Source organism: Calidris pugnax, unplaced genomic scaffold, assembly GCF_001431845.1.
Source record: "Calidris pugnax isolate Ruff unplaced genomic scaffold, ASM143184v1 scaffold41, whole genome shotgun sequence".
Taxonomy (NCBI): Eukaryota; Metazoa; Chordata; class Aves; order Charadriiformes; family Scolopacidae; genus Calidris; species Calidris pugnax.
In genome coordinates, this window is record NW_015094509.1 from 13,385,988 (window position 1) to 13,404,193 (window position 18,206).

The 18,206-nt window shown below is 35.8% G+C and overlaps 1 protein-coding gene across 1 annotated transcript in view; it reads right to left on the reverse strand.

The window, feature by feature from the left end:
- The window catches only part of ANGPT1 (angiopoietin 1), a 164,516-nt gene that overhangs the window by 59,778 nt on the left and 86,532 nt on the right, over positions 1–18,206 (reverse strand). Inside the window, exon 4 of the mRNA XM_014965171.1 lies at positions 16,388–16,620. Within this exon, the coding sequence (XP_014820657.1) occupies positions 16,388–16,620 (233 nt within the window). The remainder of the gene's footprint in view (positions 1–16,387; positions 16,621–18,206) is intronic.

The following is an 18,206-nucleotide window of genomic DNA, read 5'->3' on the forward strand; positions in this document are numbered from 1 at the left end:
AAACAAAAGTAGCGTGACCCCACACGTTACTAAAGGATATGACTTCATTCCAACAACACATACTTTAAGCACATCAGTATTCCCATGGAAATCCATCACTCTACTCAGATTCTTAAAGTTAAACATGTCCTTAAGTGCTGTGCAGTGCCTGGGCCAGCACTTCATTAATCCCTACAATAAGGAAACAATATTTAAGTCCTCCAGACATACTCGTCATCTGGTGACAGACACATCTTTTTCATTTTTGGCTTGAAAATATGAGTTATAGGTACAAAAGGGACTCTGCCTTATTTACTCTCAGTGAAGTGGTCTGTGCTCCAAAGCTGGTGCTTAACAAGAGTGTGTAAAAAAGCAATGGCCTTGCACAGCGTGGGGGACTATCTAGGCCATAAGACAGTACAGAATAATGCCAAGGCTTTGTAGATTGGTATACTGTCTTCCCTTTGAACACTTCAATGCAGTATTTCAGAATGGAAAATTCCTGCCGCATAACTGGCATTAATACCATTTCACAGATAGGGAAACTGAGGAAGACAAAGGTTAAATGTTTTACCTCAGAGATTTTGTGAAAAGTTGAAAATAGAAAAATAGTGACAAATCCAATCCTGAACTGTCAGACTATCCTGCTCTCCAAGTAGCTATTCCACATGCATGTCATATTCTTTTTTCCCTTTTATGTGTTTTATTTTTGCTTTTAAAATTTAATTCTAACAAAAAAAAACCCCTTAATACTCCCTTTCCATCCATTTGCTGCATATTTATTTTTTTTATCCAACACCATCAATAAAAGTAAAACTTCGTTCATATACTTGCATATGAACTTCAACTGGAAAATCAGTGGCTTTGAAACTTGGTCGTATTTGGAAAAGATAGTGCTGGCAACACAGTAGATAACACACTTCCCTGTGAGACGGCAGGGAGTGAGGTCCTCAGCAAGGTACACATCAACAGTACACTCTCAAGGGTGCCATTTTTTAGATAAGACACAGAACTGAGGCCTTCACGATTTGTGTTAATTAAAGATTTCATGGTACTCTCCTGTAAGCAGATGGTGTTAGTATCAGTGGCCAAAGTCCAACTTGAATAATTACTTGGGGCTGCAGCCAAAGCCTAGAGGAGTTAAAGCAAAGCCTCTCATTGATTTCAGGGGGCTTTAGATTAGATCCATTCTTCCTGGCCTGAATTTCTCTAATACTGTTGTTTTAACTGCAGACATCAGTCTCTCTTGTCTAAAAAATGTATTTAGTTGTGCAGAGGCAGAGTGTTCATTTCCTTGAGTCTTAAAGTACTTATATTTTAATATCAATACGTAGATAGATTATTTTACCTCTATTTAACTGTTACACATGCATTGAAAACAACTTGGAAGTAACTACTTAAAAGTCAATCAAGGAAATTTGAGTTTGCTTCCTTCTTAACTGAAAGTTAGACCAAAAAAATCATGAGTATATCTTAAAGTTCATATTATTTAAATTTTAAACAAGGTACTGTTTTAATTTCAGAGTAGTCAGAATTAGATTTGATAATAATTTTCTAAGGAGATGGATCTTTAGGAAGCATACTTAGAAATAATTTTTTTCCTCATTCTTAAAGACTAGAAAAAAACACAATCAAACTGCTGTTGATGTAAGAGATGAAGGACAGATAGATGCCATAAAATGCCCAGTTCCTTCCATCTCAGTATCAGATGTTTATATCCTATAGACTAAGCAACTCAATACCAATCTTTCGCAGCAGTGGGTTTTATTCAGTGAACCACTATAGCCAGAAGAAGACGGCTTTCCTTGGGTGCCTCTCATCCCTCTCTCAGGAGTTGTTGCTCCCACTGGAAGGAAAGCTCAGCTCTTTGTGAAGGAGCTGAACTATTACAGATTGCAGCACAGTAGATTAAGCATGACCAGCACAAAGTTCAGTTTTTCTTAATACATCAGCCTGTAATTTGCAAAATCAGCCCAAAGTTATCAGAAAATTAATACTCAGGAATGTTACTGGTAATGTTCTTTTAGGGTAAAATATGGTCTTTCTATGGTTTGCTGTTGTTTTTCTAACTTAATATACCATACAATTTCCAAACCACTTCTACCTACTGGAGCTCCAGACTGTTTTTTCTATAACATTGCATAGACCTTGAATCCTTTATACATCAAGTGAAGTTCCTCAATCATGCGTTGTCTCACACATGGTAGATTTCTAGATAAATTTTTATAAAAGTAACAAAGTGCAAATAAAGTAGTTCTAGAACAAAATATATAGCCATTACATTTCTTTGCTCAGCTTCAAGATCTTAATTGACTCTCAACAGATTTCTAATGTTAGTTTAGCTGTTTCCAAATGCAATGCTTCTGCCAAAGTTTTATGTACCTGAAGAAAAAGATAAGTCTATGTCAAGCAAAATAATATTATGATTTTTTAAACCTGAATGCTTAGCCAAAATTTGGAGCCCTGGAGGGTTCTTTTGATTGCCTTTTCTGGATGAGTAAACTGGTGATGAAGCCATGCTTATCTGAAGCAATGATGCCTATGTGTAATGTCCTGCTTTCTTGAACAGGAGGAGAATTAACATGAGAAATAAGTTCTTATTTCATTGCACTTCTGAAAGTCTTTTGGTTATTTTTTGTTGCAGTAACTTCCTCCTTGGGCTACGCTACTTACGATTCCCTACTTGAATTATTTCTTTCAGTTATCAGTCTTTCAGTTGTGTCTTTGCTTTGATGCCCTGGGCAATGATTTGAGTCCAGGAAATACAGCAGGTACCATGCATAACTGCCCAGAGCTCTATTGGATGCTTCCCATGTAGAGGCAACAGCCCTGGCAGTGCAACTGCTTTGTGGTTCCATGGAATAATAGGAACCCAAATCAAGAGGTTTCTGCTAACCCAGAGGCTGTAACCTGCCAGGGATGAGCAGCTGTTCTGCTGCTCCTACTACCAGGGTATTAACCTTCAGTAGAAAGCACTGAAGGTTCAGCACCTGAGATTGGAGCCTCTTCCATTTTCTTAATAAGGGTTACTGGAGCTTGCAAGTGGGAGAACTTAGACATGTAGGGCCTTTTCCCAAAGCAATGGCCAGGGAAATCCCTTAACTGATTGTTAGTTGTGTCTGCCTCTGGGTAGGGTGAGACTATTTTTCTACTATCAGTCATGAAAATAAGTCAATAGTCAATGAGTCAACTAGTTCCTAACAGCTGTCACAAATGAAGGATGCCTGCTTATCTGCCCAGGTTTAAAGAAATACAAGCTGACTACTAAGAATAAATAGCTCATGAAATATTTAGTAATCTAAAGTTCTCCTCTAGGAATATGAAATTTAAAACGTACAATATTTATTTTTTTTCCTAGCTTTATGAAAATTGTCTAATATAATTTCTACTAGGAAAAAATATTTTAAAAATAATATACTTGATTTTTTAAATTGAGCTTTCTGATTGTTTTTGAGAAAATGAATTGGATATCTCATTGCTTTTCAAGTTCCCATCAGATATTTGGTGAATGAATAGTGCAGTTTGTCTGCAAGCAATAAAGAATATTAAACTGCGGTTCATTATGTTGACTGAACCAATAAAATCACATTCATATTTACTAAATTATTTAAGATCTGAACTGCCATATTTGTGAAATCATTTGAGACTGAGTTAATCACTAGGGCCTTATGTCCTTTAGAGATACTGCCAGCAAACGGAAGGCAGCTGGTGGGTTTTTTTCATGGTGGTGACTTACTTGGACAGATATGCAGAGATTTCTGTAGTGTCTTAGTGAATTATTATATTTTCATTGTTTTAATGTTTTATTTACATGAATCTAATTTTCTTATAGAACTTGATAATCACCATACATACCAAAATACATTAAAAAAATTCTTTGAGCTTTTTAAGGAAGGAAAAGTCTCCCCATGTATCTTATTGGCAAACAGAATAGACCTAAATTTTAGCTGCTCTATCAAAAGCATCTGAGGTGAAAATTTGTCCTCAGATGAGCAGCTTCAAAAAAATCAAAAAGGAGAATGCTGTAAAGTGATGGCTTTTACCTACAGCTGTAGCATTCCAGGACAGAGTCATTCAAGGACAACCAAATGGCAGTTTCTGTTGAGATCCAGACTGCAAATAAATTTTGCCTTGATCTTGTCATGGTTCCAGACACATGGTGGGGAATCCTACGTTTCTATGAGACACTGTATCTCTGACCTCTTTCCCAGCCATTTGGGTGCAGCTGCTGTGCACCACCACAGTTCCATTTATGATGGCAAATAGCGCCTGGCTTGCAAAGAATCAGATCAGAAACAGTTTGCTAATGTTATCAAAAGTATGTCAGTCAAATATCCCCAGTGAGGAGTCCTGGAACATGGCCCATACATGTATATATGTTCCCAGACTTAGCAGCAGGAATGGCAAACAGATCTGACAGAGAAAGGGTGAAGATTATTTTTGTTTTGAGGAAGAAAAATATGCAGAGTTACAGCCACTCATTTTTTTCTGATTTAGAGCCAGAGGTATAGTCTGTTGTTTCAGTGGCCTGGTCTCACATATACCAACTGCCACTTGAGAAGTAACATTAAACTGCAACCTCACAGCTGGCTGTGTCGTGCAACTATTACCTGCAGCAAGACAACCCTGAGACAACACCGTTGTGCTGCAAATGTTACACAAACCACAGGGAAAGGCACAAACCTGGAGGCTGAATTCAAATCAGATGCGCTCTCCAGACAACCACAGTGTTGCCTACAAACTGAAATAATAGCCATGTACAAGCACATTTGTGTTCCCTTTCAAAAGGACTTGAAAAGTGCATGTTTTGGATTCTAGTCTGGGCAGGTACATAATACATACTATGTGTTTTCCCTCTCGATATACCACTTTCAACCAATATGGCCAATGTGAAAAAGAATTAGAAAATTACAATCCATTGAGAGGTATGAAATTAAAAAAACTATTACAGTTACTTGTTATTGCTAAAACATCAGGAACTTTTTATGCATCTAGCTAGTTAGTTTCAAATGTGAACTATACGCACTTAGTACCCAATTCCAAATTATTATAAAGACAAACTACCACTACCTGATTCAAAACTTTCTCCAATGTCAACTTTATTTACTCCTGTATTAATACTATGTTTTATTTTCATCTCTACAAAGTCTGAATATCATCTTAAAAAACAAGGGGAAAGTGGAGATATATTAATATGAAAGCTGCTTCTGGATGTCTTGGAGTCTAGCTGTCGTCTCAGATATGTCCTTACTTGTGCATGTTTGCGTACGCATGATTGTTTATTAGGGAGGTGAGAGAATGTTTAGGAATGGAGCTTGGACATATATTTTCCTTCCAGCACAGTATACCTTGACCAAAATGCCTTTCAAATTAATATTTCTTTGTGAGATTGCTCTGAATCTGACAAGAAGAGCTGGCCAAAGGCAAATTGGAAAAAAAAAAGTTCATTTTGACATACTGGAATAAACTATTTTAAACTATTTCTGTTCTGGGAACTATTGCTCCATAATCAAGTTTATAAGATTATAAATTTGCAGATTCTAGTTTATAAAACTTTATAGTCAAGGCTCCCATTAATAGCAAATGAAGCTAGGAGAGTGGCTATACCAAGTTACATTGCCACTCCAGCCTCCTCAGTGTCCCATTTCCATCATCAGAGGCACTAGAAGTCATCAGGCTTCCTCATCAGACTTGATCTTTTAACCTTCACTGCTCTTTTGCTTTCTTCTTTGCTTGCGTGCTCATAATTACTTATTTTCTCTTTAGTTTCTTTTGCCTTTAGGCCTTTCCCTCTCCAGAAGGATCCTAAGGTTTTACAAGCGCTGGACTAACACCTGGCCCAAAAAAGAGTCTGCAGTGGGAACAGATGTCCAAAGCAGGATGACTGGAGAACAGCAGAAGAGCAGGCAAGCATATCCAGGAATTTACAGCATAGGCTTTTCCTCTGCCAGATATAATATCGGTATATTTAATAGGGTTTGAAAGAATTTTCTTCCATGAACTTATCCAGTTGCTTTTTTGAAGCCACATGAATTTTAATAATTCACAGTGTCCCATATCAAGGAACTCCATACACCTACCATGTGAAGGACGATCTCCCATTGTTAACTTTTAACCAGTGTATTTCAGCTGGTGACCCTTCATTTGTAGCTGAAAGTGTCAGTAACTCTGCATCCAAGCCACCTACAATTTTTACTGCATTCTCCTTCTATTATCTTTTACGCTGCCTGAAGTATCTCTGATATGCTTAATGAATGCTATTTCACATCTTTTATCGCCTGTTTTTGTAGGTTTTTCCATCTTTTTTAAATTTACTTTTTTTTCTTTTTTGGACATGTGGTCCAATATTTTATACAGTATTTAAGCACATCATGAATTATACTGTGGCTTGATTTTTTCTGATTGCCTTTCTGTTTCTTTTAACAATTTATAAAATACTACTTTTATGTCAATCATTAATAGGCAAATATCACCTCTTGTGTCTTTCATTCAAGATTGACTTGGGACCTTACCCTGAACCTACATGGGCATTTTAGAAGGTGGGACAAAACAGAAGTCTAGAATTCCTTTCTCAGGCATGCTCACCTGCTGAATGATTACAATGAAAAATGCAGCCACAATGGAAAGTGCTCCTCTTCCCATTTCTGTTGGTTGTGGACTGCCTCCATAGCCACAGAATGAATCAGATAATAGGAGATCTGGTAAAAAGTGTTTTGGTGTGGTGGGAGGGAGGAAAGGGAATGACAGCCCTGGGGGGTTTGTTTTGTTGCTTGGTTGTTTTGTTGTTGTGTTTTCACTTTGTTATACAGGTTTATTATTCCACTGGAGCAGCTCAATGATCTGATTGATCTGATGACCTTACTATCACTAGACTGGTTGGAGAAGTGGAAGGATGTTGTTTCCAAGGAGCAATGACACAAGCCACCCCAAGGCCCCAGGGGCTATATGAATACCACTGACTGCACATGGGCAGCCCAAATGGATGTGCAAACCTCTTCTGAATACAAATCGCTGTAACGAACAGGCCATGCTGAAACATAGTCAGAGGGGCTACGATGATTCTACCAGCCTAGGAACTAGTCCAGTCTCAGATTCATTAAGAGCACTGAAGTTCATTACATACAAGAATTTCAGATCTATATTTTAAAGGTGGGGAGGAAAAAAAAAAAGGTGTAGCCAATTAGATGTCTCACATTAACATTAACAGAAATGTTTTAGCAACTAACAGAATATTATTTTTCCCTTCCACACACTCTTTAAGAGTGTGAGGTAAGAAAGGCAAACAATTACATAGGAAGAGCACTCAAGCTATCCAACTACTTACTGAATAAATCATTCAAAGCAAAATCTCCCTCCTATAGCGCTGCAGGAATTGACTCGGTCTTGGAAAATGATGTTAACTTAGTGAGCTTTCACCCTCTCCAGGGCATAATTATTTTCTACCTAATAAATTATCAACAGTTATCAAGTTTGTTTCCCAATAAATTCAGCCTTAGAGACTGGTAACAACAATAATACTTCGATTCACTGTGCATTTGAAAGACATCACTTAGGAATACCACAAAGTGGTTCTCATTAGTGAGCTGAAATAGCATGCCTTACGGCCCATTTACAAAGAGATAAAGGCACTTAATTATCCAGCTGCAATATAGTTCCTTAATAGTTTCTGTCTGAGACAGCAATTTTGTGAGTAACCAGCCATTCACTGAGAGATGAGAACTAAAGAAGTCTTTCATGAACTGCTACAAGAGAGATTAAACCACTGGCTTTGTTTAATATTTCTAGTGTCCATATTTCTTTAATTGATTTATATTTTACCACATAGGCACCCTAACGTGCATTTAGTGTTTCCAGCTGAAGAATTGTATGCATACAAAGAAATTTTTCACTAACAAGCCATCTGGGTGACACCAGCAGTGTTATTAGTTGTTTTATATATGTCGATATTCTCTGTAATATCTTCAATGTGAACGAGTAATACCATTTTCACAAAGCAGAGTGAAGAGGGATTTGGCACTGACAAACACTCTATAAAGGAGGGTGAGTAATTGATTGCAATTATTAACAATCAAAAATTAAAATGTAAAAATATGTACCTAATGTATTCATTTTTCAGTACTAATAAACATTGACCTCCTGCTGTGACCATCAATAAATTAATAGGGAAAAATATAGTAACCCCAATTCTGTTTTGAATAGTTTAAGTATTTTCCCACTGACATGAATTTCAAATGCTGCACATTCAGATAGACTTATTTCAGTACTGAATCTCTATTAAACCAAAGTCTGGCTTGATCCTAGCTGATATACTTTATTGCTTTTTATTACATAGCATCACTTGGAAATTAAGGTATCTTTGCCTGAACTAGGTGTGAAAATACTTTTATTTTTTAAATATTTAAATATTCAAATAAATATTCCAAATGATAACTTGGAATCAATTTTGTTATTTATTTAGTTTTAGAAAACAAGAATATAAAATTAACCTGTCCTAATGTAGATACTAATCATATAAATAGCAGCACTAACATGGACCCATCTACCATGACAGTAAGTAAAAAATTAAGATTCTATTTTTTCCCAGCTTTCAAAATATAAATAAAGGCAGACCCAAAAGTGGAAAGTATCTTGTTAATACTGGGTTTTGTGAATTGCTGAGGAACATTTGCTGATAGTGATCTTCTGATGTCTTTTAAAACTATAGGTATTTTTGTTATTGCCCTAAGATGTCTTACAAAGTGAAACAACTTGCTCAATAAATTTCTAAAGCAGGAGGAAGTAGAGAGAAACTGAGCAAATGGAGTTTTTTTGTATTCTCAGACACACATACTGTCAGCCTTAGCTGAAGTTATTTGCTTTGACACCTTTGGGGATCAAAGTAGGACTTCATGACACAATAAGTGTGGAATACCAGATACCTTGGGTGCATTAAATGAGAGTTTTTTTAAAGCTCTAGTGTGGTCACTTCAAATTTGTCAAGCCTCTGTTTTTAAATTCATTCTTAATTAATATTAAGAGAAATAACCTTAATTAAAAAATGGGATTCATAGATGAAAAGCATCACATTTTGTTATTACATTGCAATATGTTATAACCTATTGCTAATAAAAAAGCAATTTCAGGTGTAGGAAAAAAAACACGTTTGTCACTTTATTCATGCATTCTTTTCTTATAACCTTTTCCCAAGCATAATCCTGATCCACCTCAGACCTATAGCTTGCAGCCAAAATTGGTCAGAAAGTTCTGTGCATCTAGTAGAACTCTTATGTTGTTTGCTTCTATGCTACAGAATAAAAATAATGAAGTGACTGATATCCATAGTGAGATTTCTGCCTCACTAGTTATGTCTCGTCATGTTGAAAAAAACCTTTGTAATGTCAAGGATGAGATCCAAAGAGGAAGCAAGTGCTTAAGGAATGAAAAGATATTGTTAGGGAAATGGTACCAGACAAAACATGCTGTCACCTCAAAATATATCTCAGTTGAGCACCGATATTATTCTTTCTGTGCACAGAAGAAAAATGACCAAGAACTGTATCAAACAGCCTTACTCTTGTACACTGCCATTTAAAATGCATTAGATTTAAATATCCTCATTATTGTTTTCCAATATATGGCTGAGTCAATATAATATAGAAAAGTTGTATTGCTGAACACAGTCCAAACATTAAGATTTAAAGTTACCTTTCAGACCACCTGAATCTGTTATTCTATGCTGGGATTCCCACTAGGATTTTTTTTTTTTTTTTAAATACTAACTTGTATTATACGAGGTGTCTTTGAAGTCTTTCTAATGAAGTAGGCCAGTATCACTGCTGGGGTAATTTTGCTTATGTCAATGGAGTTTCCCCTGTGCCTGTAACCTTCGGGTCATTTCTTTGAAGTTCTCATTCTATTCTCACTCTCTTCACTTCAGCAAAAATTTTAACATCATAACAACTGTGGTCTAAGTGGAATAGGCTCCTTAGTTTTTAATGTTTTGAATAAATTAATTGCTAGGCCTTTTAAAAGCATGACGTCCATTAAAGTAAATTTTTGGTCATGAAATAACCTTAATTAAAAAATGGGATTCATAGATGAAAAGCATCACATTTTGTTATTACATTGCAATATGTTATAACCTATTGCTAATAAAAAAGCAATTTCAGGTGTAGGAAAAAAAACACGTTTGTCACTTTATTCATGCATTCTTTTCTTATAACCTTTTCCCAAGCATAATCCTGATCCACCTCAGACCTATAGCTTGCAGCCAAAATTGGTCAGAAAGTTCTGTGCATCTAGTAGAACTCTTATGTTGTTTGCTTCTATGCTACAGAATAAAAATAATGAAGTGACTGATATCCATAGTGAGATTTCTGCCTCACTAGTTATGTCTCGTCATGTTGAAAAAAACCTTTGTAATGTCAAGGATGAGATCCAAAGAGGAAGCAAGTGCTTAAGGAATGAAAAGATATTGTTAGGGAAATGGTACCAGACAAAACATGCTGTCACCTCAAAATATATCTCAGTTGAGCACCGATATTATTCTTTCTGTGCACAGAAGAAAAATGACCAAGAACTGTATCAAACAGCCTTACTCTTGTACACTGCCATTTAAAATGCATTAGATTTAAATATCCTCATTATTGTTTTCCAATATATGGCTGAGTCAATATAATATAGAAAAGTTGTATTGCTGAACACAGTCCAAACATTAAGATTTAAAGTTACCTTTCAGACCACCTGAATCTGTTATTCTATGCTGGGATTCCCACTAGGATTTTTTTTTTTTTTTTAAATACTAACTTGTATTATACGAGGTGTCTTTGAAGTCTTTCTAATGAAGTAGGCCAGTATCACTGCTGGGGTAATTTTGCTTATGTCAATGGAGTTTCCCCTGTGCCTGTAACCTTCGGGTCATTTCTTTGAAGTTCTCATTCTATTCTCACTCTCTTCACTTCAGCAAAAATTTTAACATCATAACAACTGTGGTCTAAGTGGAATAGGCTCCTTAGTTTTTAATGTTTTGAATAAATTAATTGCTAGGCCTTTTAAAAGCATGACGTCCATTAAAGTAAATTTTTGGTCATATTTACTTTTCCTGTATAATTTCCTAAAATATGAAAACTACCCATAACCCAGGAGATTTGTACCTTTTCAGAAATGCCAGACCCACTAACCATGTTATTTACTTCATGAACTCAATAGGCACTTCTGGGGAGGTAAATTCCTAGCATATATGTGTATTATTTTGAGAATTAAGCTTAGCTTCTTGTCAGCATTCAAGAGGAAGCTAATGCTTCATTTCTTTCCTACTAGGAGGTCACAAAACCAGACATTCATGACAAAACTTCCTCTGCTGTTCCATTAGTCCTCTGAAGTGTACAAGTTTAGACCAAGCATGTTAACAAGGTAAGTTGTTACACAGTCTGACACAAAACAAAAAACAGTAAAAGGAAAATAAGCTTATGGTTAAACATCCTGTCCCTTTGAATTTTTACATTGGCTCCTACTGAGGGCAGGAGTACTTAAGACAACTATCCTAAGTTATGCAGATTAATATTAACACAATAGACACTCAATGTATTTTCTTCTACTAGAAAAAAAAAAGGACAATGTATCTGAAAATACATGTGACTTTTGACTGGGCACATTTTCTGATGTTTAGCTTGAAAAATAATTACCCACTGGACCAAAACAAATTCTGAATTACTTGGTTTGAACTTGTCTTTGATGATGATATTATCTTTTGCTTAACATAATTTGTACTGTATTCCTTGTATTTTTCTTTTTGAGTAATATCTGTATGACTCCCTACTTAGCATTACATATCCTTTTTGTGAGTAGTGTTTCTGATGTGGAAGCTTAGAAAGTGTCACTAAACAAGTTACCATGTTACAGTTTATTGTTTGATAGTGACAGCAATGTGCCAAAATGCTTTATCCATCCTCAGACAAAGAATATTCAAAGTATTATGAAGAACACTATAAAGAAGACAATAATCACAACATTTTTTATGACCTTTGCAAAGAATGATGTGATCTTTATATGAACTCTTCTACAGGTGAAAGACTTCTACAGTTTTGGAGACAGTCATGCAATATCTCTATGGTGTTTAATTAAGCCTTCACCTCAATGTTTCTATTTCTCTGTCTTTTGTTGCGGAAAAGGAAAAGTTTCAGGCATTTATCTATATTTTGGCAGATTTGGAGATTACTTAACCTTTAAGAAGTTACTTAAAACTTTCAGCATAATGAACAATCACTTCAATTGGAAGGCTAGTGTCTGAAAGTGCTGCTTTTTTAGAAATTCTGTTTTAGAAATTTATTGGCAGCTGCTGCCAAGATTGTTGCCCTTGCCTAAAAAATACATAAACAATGTGACAAATCTGTTTAGCCATAGACAGAGGCCAAAAGGGAGACATGTGAGTCCCCACGGCATCCTGAATATATTTGACTCTCTGTAGGCTTTGTGACCTAATCGAGTGTCTATTTTAAGGATTACATGTAACTGAAACTCTAGACTTGCTCACACTGGGACAGAGGTGGGTGGGATCTTGGAAACCAAACTCACAAACAATTCCAAGTTTTACAGGTGGCCTCTGTCCCAAAACTGATCTGTACCAAAACTGACACTGAAAGTGGGATCTGGATTTTGTATTTAGGTCCATCTATATTTAAAAAAAATATAACCTTTGTATGTCTTTTATTTTTTTCTCTCTTCCTCATTTGCCTTTATATCCTTCAGAAATTCTCTGAAAGTTTGCCTAGCCATGGTGGAAATACCAAAGTAGATTTCTTAGGGTTGTCATTTCCTACTAAGGACTATGTTAGCTAAGCTTTTCTGAGGGTAAAACTAAACAAAAGCAGTTTCTGTTCAGCACTGTATCTCTACACTGTTCAGCTATATTATTCACGGGCTCCTAGCAGGCAAACTTCTGAAAGTTTCCCAACTTATTTAAATTAATCTAAAAATAAATCTTCTGATATGATTATGTCATTACTGGAGGAAATTTATCTCATGTTTTGTAATCAAAAAGCAATGGTTATCACCAGCTTGGTTTCAGATGAAGTTATTTAACTTTATTATTATTTTATAAAAAAATAATTTTTAAATTACTAATTTCAGTTTCACAAATTGGGAAATCCTGAAGACTATGATTTATGCAAGGAAAACACAATTTTCCCATCTGTGACTTATCTTGGCAGAGATTTTTTAGGTTTCTTGATAATGAAAACAGGGGTTTTTTAATATATACACATACATTTAACATAAAATTTATCTACTTACATTTTTAATTTACAGTTGAAAATCCAACAAAGGTACTTAAAACCATTCTCAAAATACCGCAGGGTTTAGACTTTGCAATTCCTTTCAACTCTTGCGTTCAGCCTTAGCAAGTTACTCAGCTTTCACAATCTGGCATTCTAAACTTAATGCCTCGCTTAGGTTGTCCTTCCTTTCAAAGATGAGTGTACCTAAAAGCCTGAAGTTTTTAAGGGGACCCATCCTTTCCTAGCTCTTCAGCTTTCTCATAATTCAAAAATCTTTAACAATCTCAATGTATGTAGCAATCTTTACTTAGCATAATCAAGTACTATCTTTTATCAATGGAAAGCATCTCTCAGTGTCACTGGCTGTTCCTTTTCTCCCTACCATTAGTTATTTTGTATGCTTCCATAATAGCATCCCACATACCTTTTTTCCCATGTAGTAGTTCTCCATGTTACAGCTCGCTCTCCTCATATGGAAATCATTCCAGGTTTCTAATTATTTCCATTGTCCTTTTCTGGACTATTTCCATTTCTGCTATATATCCCTTATGAAATTAGATGACTAAGGTTTACCAAAGTATAAGATAGAAGTGGTGTCACTGATTTATGTATCACATTTTGTTATTCTCTATCTCCAAATAAACACCAGTTCTCACAGCATATTTTATGTTTTGAACATTAGTGCACACATAAAGACTTGCGTAAGACTATCTAAACTTCATATTTTTGTGTGAATTTAGAGTAGCTCCAGTTGTACTTCCCGGTATGCACAGTTTTCCATCTTCAACATATATTTGCACAGACTGAAACTGGTATTATTTTTTGGTACAACCAAATGCTTTAGTACTCAGCTTTCAGAGTGGCCTTGTGCTCCAGGATAATATTATTATTTTAACTTAAGCTGTCTGGCTCCTTTTTCAGCTCTGAATGTACTTACCAAAAAAGTCTGTCAGCTAGACTTAGACAGTAAGAGGAAATATTTCTGCAATTATTTCTCTTTAAATTATTCTCTTTAAATAAAAAAAGTATCCAAGGAAAATTCTGAACATATTAATACACAAAAGGTCCAAAATAAAGAGTCTGAGTTAGGCTATTAAAATTATATTTAGGCATTTAGCTGTGCTGAGCATCTTTTGCTTCCACAGTTCCTCAGAAGTAAAAAAAATACTGCTGAAAATTCAGGTTTTCAGGAACCTGAATTTGTACCCAGGAGCCCAATTTTAAACATTCACTTCTGTAATCCTCACTCAAAGTTTTTATAAGAAGCAGCTGAGGAAAATAAGATCACGAAAAATGTTGGTTTGTTTGTGTTTTCATTTTTTTTAATCAAATTCAAAATTATTAAAAAATCTGTTTGTAACCCTAAAAAGAACTTGCAGTATTTGTCTGTATGAGAATAATATATCTTTCATTTTGATATTAATTTTAAAGTACTCCTGAGCTCTGTTAGAACACTCTAAACAGAGCTTTGCCAGGTTTCTTTGCCAAAAGACCATAAAACATAATAAAGGATTTGCATTGCATCACAATGTTTCTGTACTGATATGAGAACAGCCTACTATGAAGGATGTTATTTAATTCAAAGTGCTGGGGAACAGTATAACAGAATAAGCAGAAGGGAACATTCAGAATGAACATGAGGGGGGAAAATGTTCTATCAACGTGGGCCCAAGCATGCAACACTTCCAAAGGAAGAGATGTAATCTTCGTCACTGGAGAAGTTCAGATTTAAGCCACACAAGTTGCATGGGAATATATTGTAGAGAGCAAACCCACACTGCCTCGAGCTCAACAGTATGAATGACCTAATATGTCCTTCTGCCTCTTAAACAGAATATTGAATAACAATGCAGGTGACAAGGTTTTGACTAGGGGGAATGGGGCTGTTGTTTGGGGGTTTTGTTTGGTTTTTGCTTTTTGGTTTTTTACATAATTTATGGCACTTAGAGCTCTAGAATTAAAATGAGCAACTATGCTGGGCTCCTAGAACTGCCGGTACTTAACCTCCCATAGACTGCTTTCATCCATGCTTCCACACTCACTGAATGAATAGCACAGTTCACACATCTACAGTTTCTCTCTACGTTTACCCTGTACCCTTTCTCAGAAGGATTTTGAAGGCTTCTTCCCAGATGGATATTATTTTCTTTCCTCAACTTAATTTCCTCCATTATTTTTAACTGTCTTCATGCCATACCAGGCACAGCTGTTAATCCCCTTTTAGATGTTATTCTTAGCATTTGCCTTTTCTCTTATATTCTCCTTCACTTTTCTGCTTCCCTGTCTTCTGTATGACTTTGCCTTGTTTTCCATAGCTTCTAATTTGTTGTTTACACTGTCCCATTTCTATCTTTTACAGTGGTCTCCATTTAGCCATCTCCCTTGATCAGTTCTGATGAAAGGAATTTCTCTCCAGAGATATTCTCCAGTGTCTTTAGCATTTGAAAATTGAAATGCTACCTGAATTTCTTTCTCAGTCTCTGTAAGAAACCTGTTTATTAAGAAATGCAGACTTCAGGAGAATCCTGGAGTCTTTGTCAACCCCTCTTTTTGTTTGCAGTGTGCCTAATGCACCAGGAAACATACAAACAAAATCTAGCAAGGCCAAAGGAAGAAAAATGATCCCTTATTACAAATAAAATCTCATTCAAGAGAAGAGATTAATCTTTTGGATATCTACAGCACCATAAGTGCCTACATCCAAGTTCATCAACATTATAACCCATATATATGTATCAAGTTTTGGGTTACTTTACTTCATTTAGTACCCTGTTCTCTCTAATGATTGTAAGGGAAGTCTAAAGTAAATTAGACAGAGGCCTCTATAAAGTTAACATGCATGGCTGGTTGGATTACTCCCAGCAGAAGGAGAGAGATGCTCAGAGGAACAAATCAGTATTGCCAATGTGAAGTCAGTGGAATTATGGCCTACATCAGCTATGGTCAACTCGATGACATTAAATTTAAAAAAACAAAAATGGCCACTAGAACAAGGGTCAGCCTCAGTGTTGTCTGAACCTTGTTTGATTTGTGGGTTCCCATCAGCTTTTTTTTCCTCAATTGTAATGTCCTTTTCTTTATTGGAATAAGCTCATTAACTCCTGCCTTTCCAAATTTCCTAGTACTTCTACTGTTTTATAATGTTACTTTCTTACCTCCTTCCTTGGAACAGAGGGTGATCAGAGTGTGAACTGTATCCATCAATTCAAGCTGCTGTTTCTGCAGGACACTGTTATTGCTTGTTGCCTTGTTTAACTGCTTCTCTAGTTCCTGAATTATGTAGCTTTGTCGTGTGACCAAGTTTTGTAGGTTCTCTTTTTCCTCTTTTAAAGTGTCCAGCTCCTCTTTATGCCTTTCTTCCATTTCTAAAATTCTGTGCTCAAGCAAACTAAAATGAAATAAAACAATTAGTAACTATTACTTCATGCCAACTTATGTATTAATACAGAAAACAGAACTATTTTATTTTTCACCATAGAATTCAGTATATAAATCATTTATTCTAAAAATGTCACATCTACTAATTCAGCCTAATGATTTCCTCTATCAATCAGCCAAATATAACTGTTCTCTAAAGTTCCATTTTGTGATGTTTGGATGCTGTAGTGCTTTGAGTAACCTGCATGGAACTGCATTATCTAGTTGTTACACCTTTCCAAGTGCACGAGCATAGGACCTGTAACACATTTGGATATAGAGGTACAGGCAGAAAAGCCTAAGGTAGGCAAAGAAGGGAGAAGAGCAGAGCATTGAAGAGGACATCACTGGTAGTATGGATGGATCAATATGATAAGAGACAAAAATCAGGAGTAAACTAAGGAAGAGTTTGTGAAGGGCCTTAGCACTGAATGGAAGATAAGCATTAGGAGCAACCATCAAGGGACATGGAACCCACAATAAAACTATCATTTGATATGATTTGTGAAGCTGGGAAAGGAATTGTGCACCAGATGAGTGGCATCTGGTTTCACATTAAGAATAGTACTATTTCCCCAAAAGACAAATCAGAACTTTGCATTTTAAGGTATGATTCCCTTGTTTTCCTTGAGTCCCCATAGATATTTCACCCCTGACGTGTTTTGTCATTCCACAAAAGTCTCCTCAGAAAGAAAATTGTTGGGCATCATACTATGCAACCTGATTACATCAATTTTTATAAATAATATTACACATGTATGGTAACACTTTCTCCTGACTAATATTCTTTCTCTAGTATCTTCTCTGTCCTGAGTCAGTCAGAAGTGTACAAGTCACGAAGATCAAAGGCATGTCAGATTGTATCTAGAAGCACAGAGTAGTTACAGACATAAAGGACAGCTAATATCTGTCAACAGTGAACAAGACCTTTTTTCAGGCCAGTGCTTTGATGCTGTGTTGGGAGTTTAGCAGAAAGATTTTATTAATATTAGATAAAGAAATTAATTCAATCCCTCTGATACTTTCTGTTCAGTAATTCTACTGTATACGCCAGAAGAGGTGTTTTTCATGCCCGTAAACCAAATGATGGTTACAAACTTGCCAACAAACTGCTTCCTGTTCAAGTCAGTCTTAGGTTTTATTTATTTGCACTCTTCCCCCACCTTTGTTTTTACTTCTGGATAATAGATCAGTGGCAAAATGCCTGCATAATTTCAGGTCATTTAACCTAACTGAAGAATGTAATTAAATCCATATGGAGTTGTTTCTACTAGATATCACTGGGCCTTAATGTGAGCTGTTACAAATGATAACAATGCACAGATCAAATTCAGGCCCTGGATTTTCTGTACAAGCTAGAGAAATATAAAACTTTTTTACTTTTTTTTTTTTTTTTAATAAAAGAAACCAAGCAGCAATTCTCTTTTTCTGAAATGTTATAAATGTGGGACTTACAAAAGTACTGAAGAAAATATACTTTGTAATACCAACACCTAACTCTGTGAAAACCAGAAGGATCTGGGTAAGGGCGGCCAGGGGGATGGGGGGGGGGGGGGA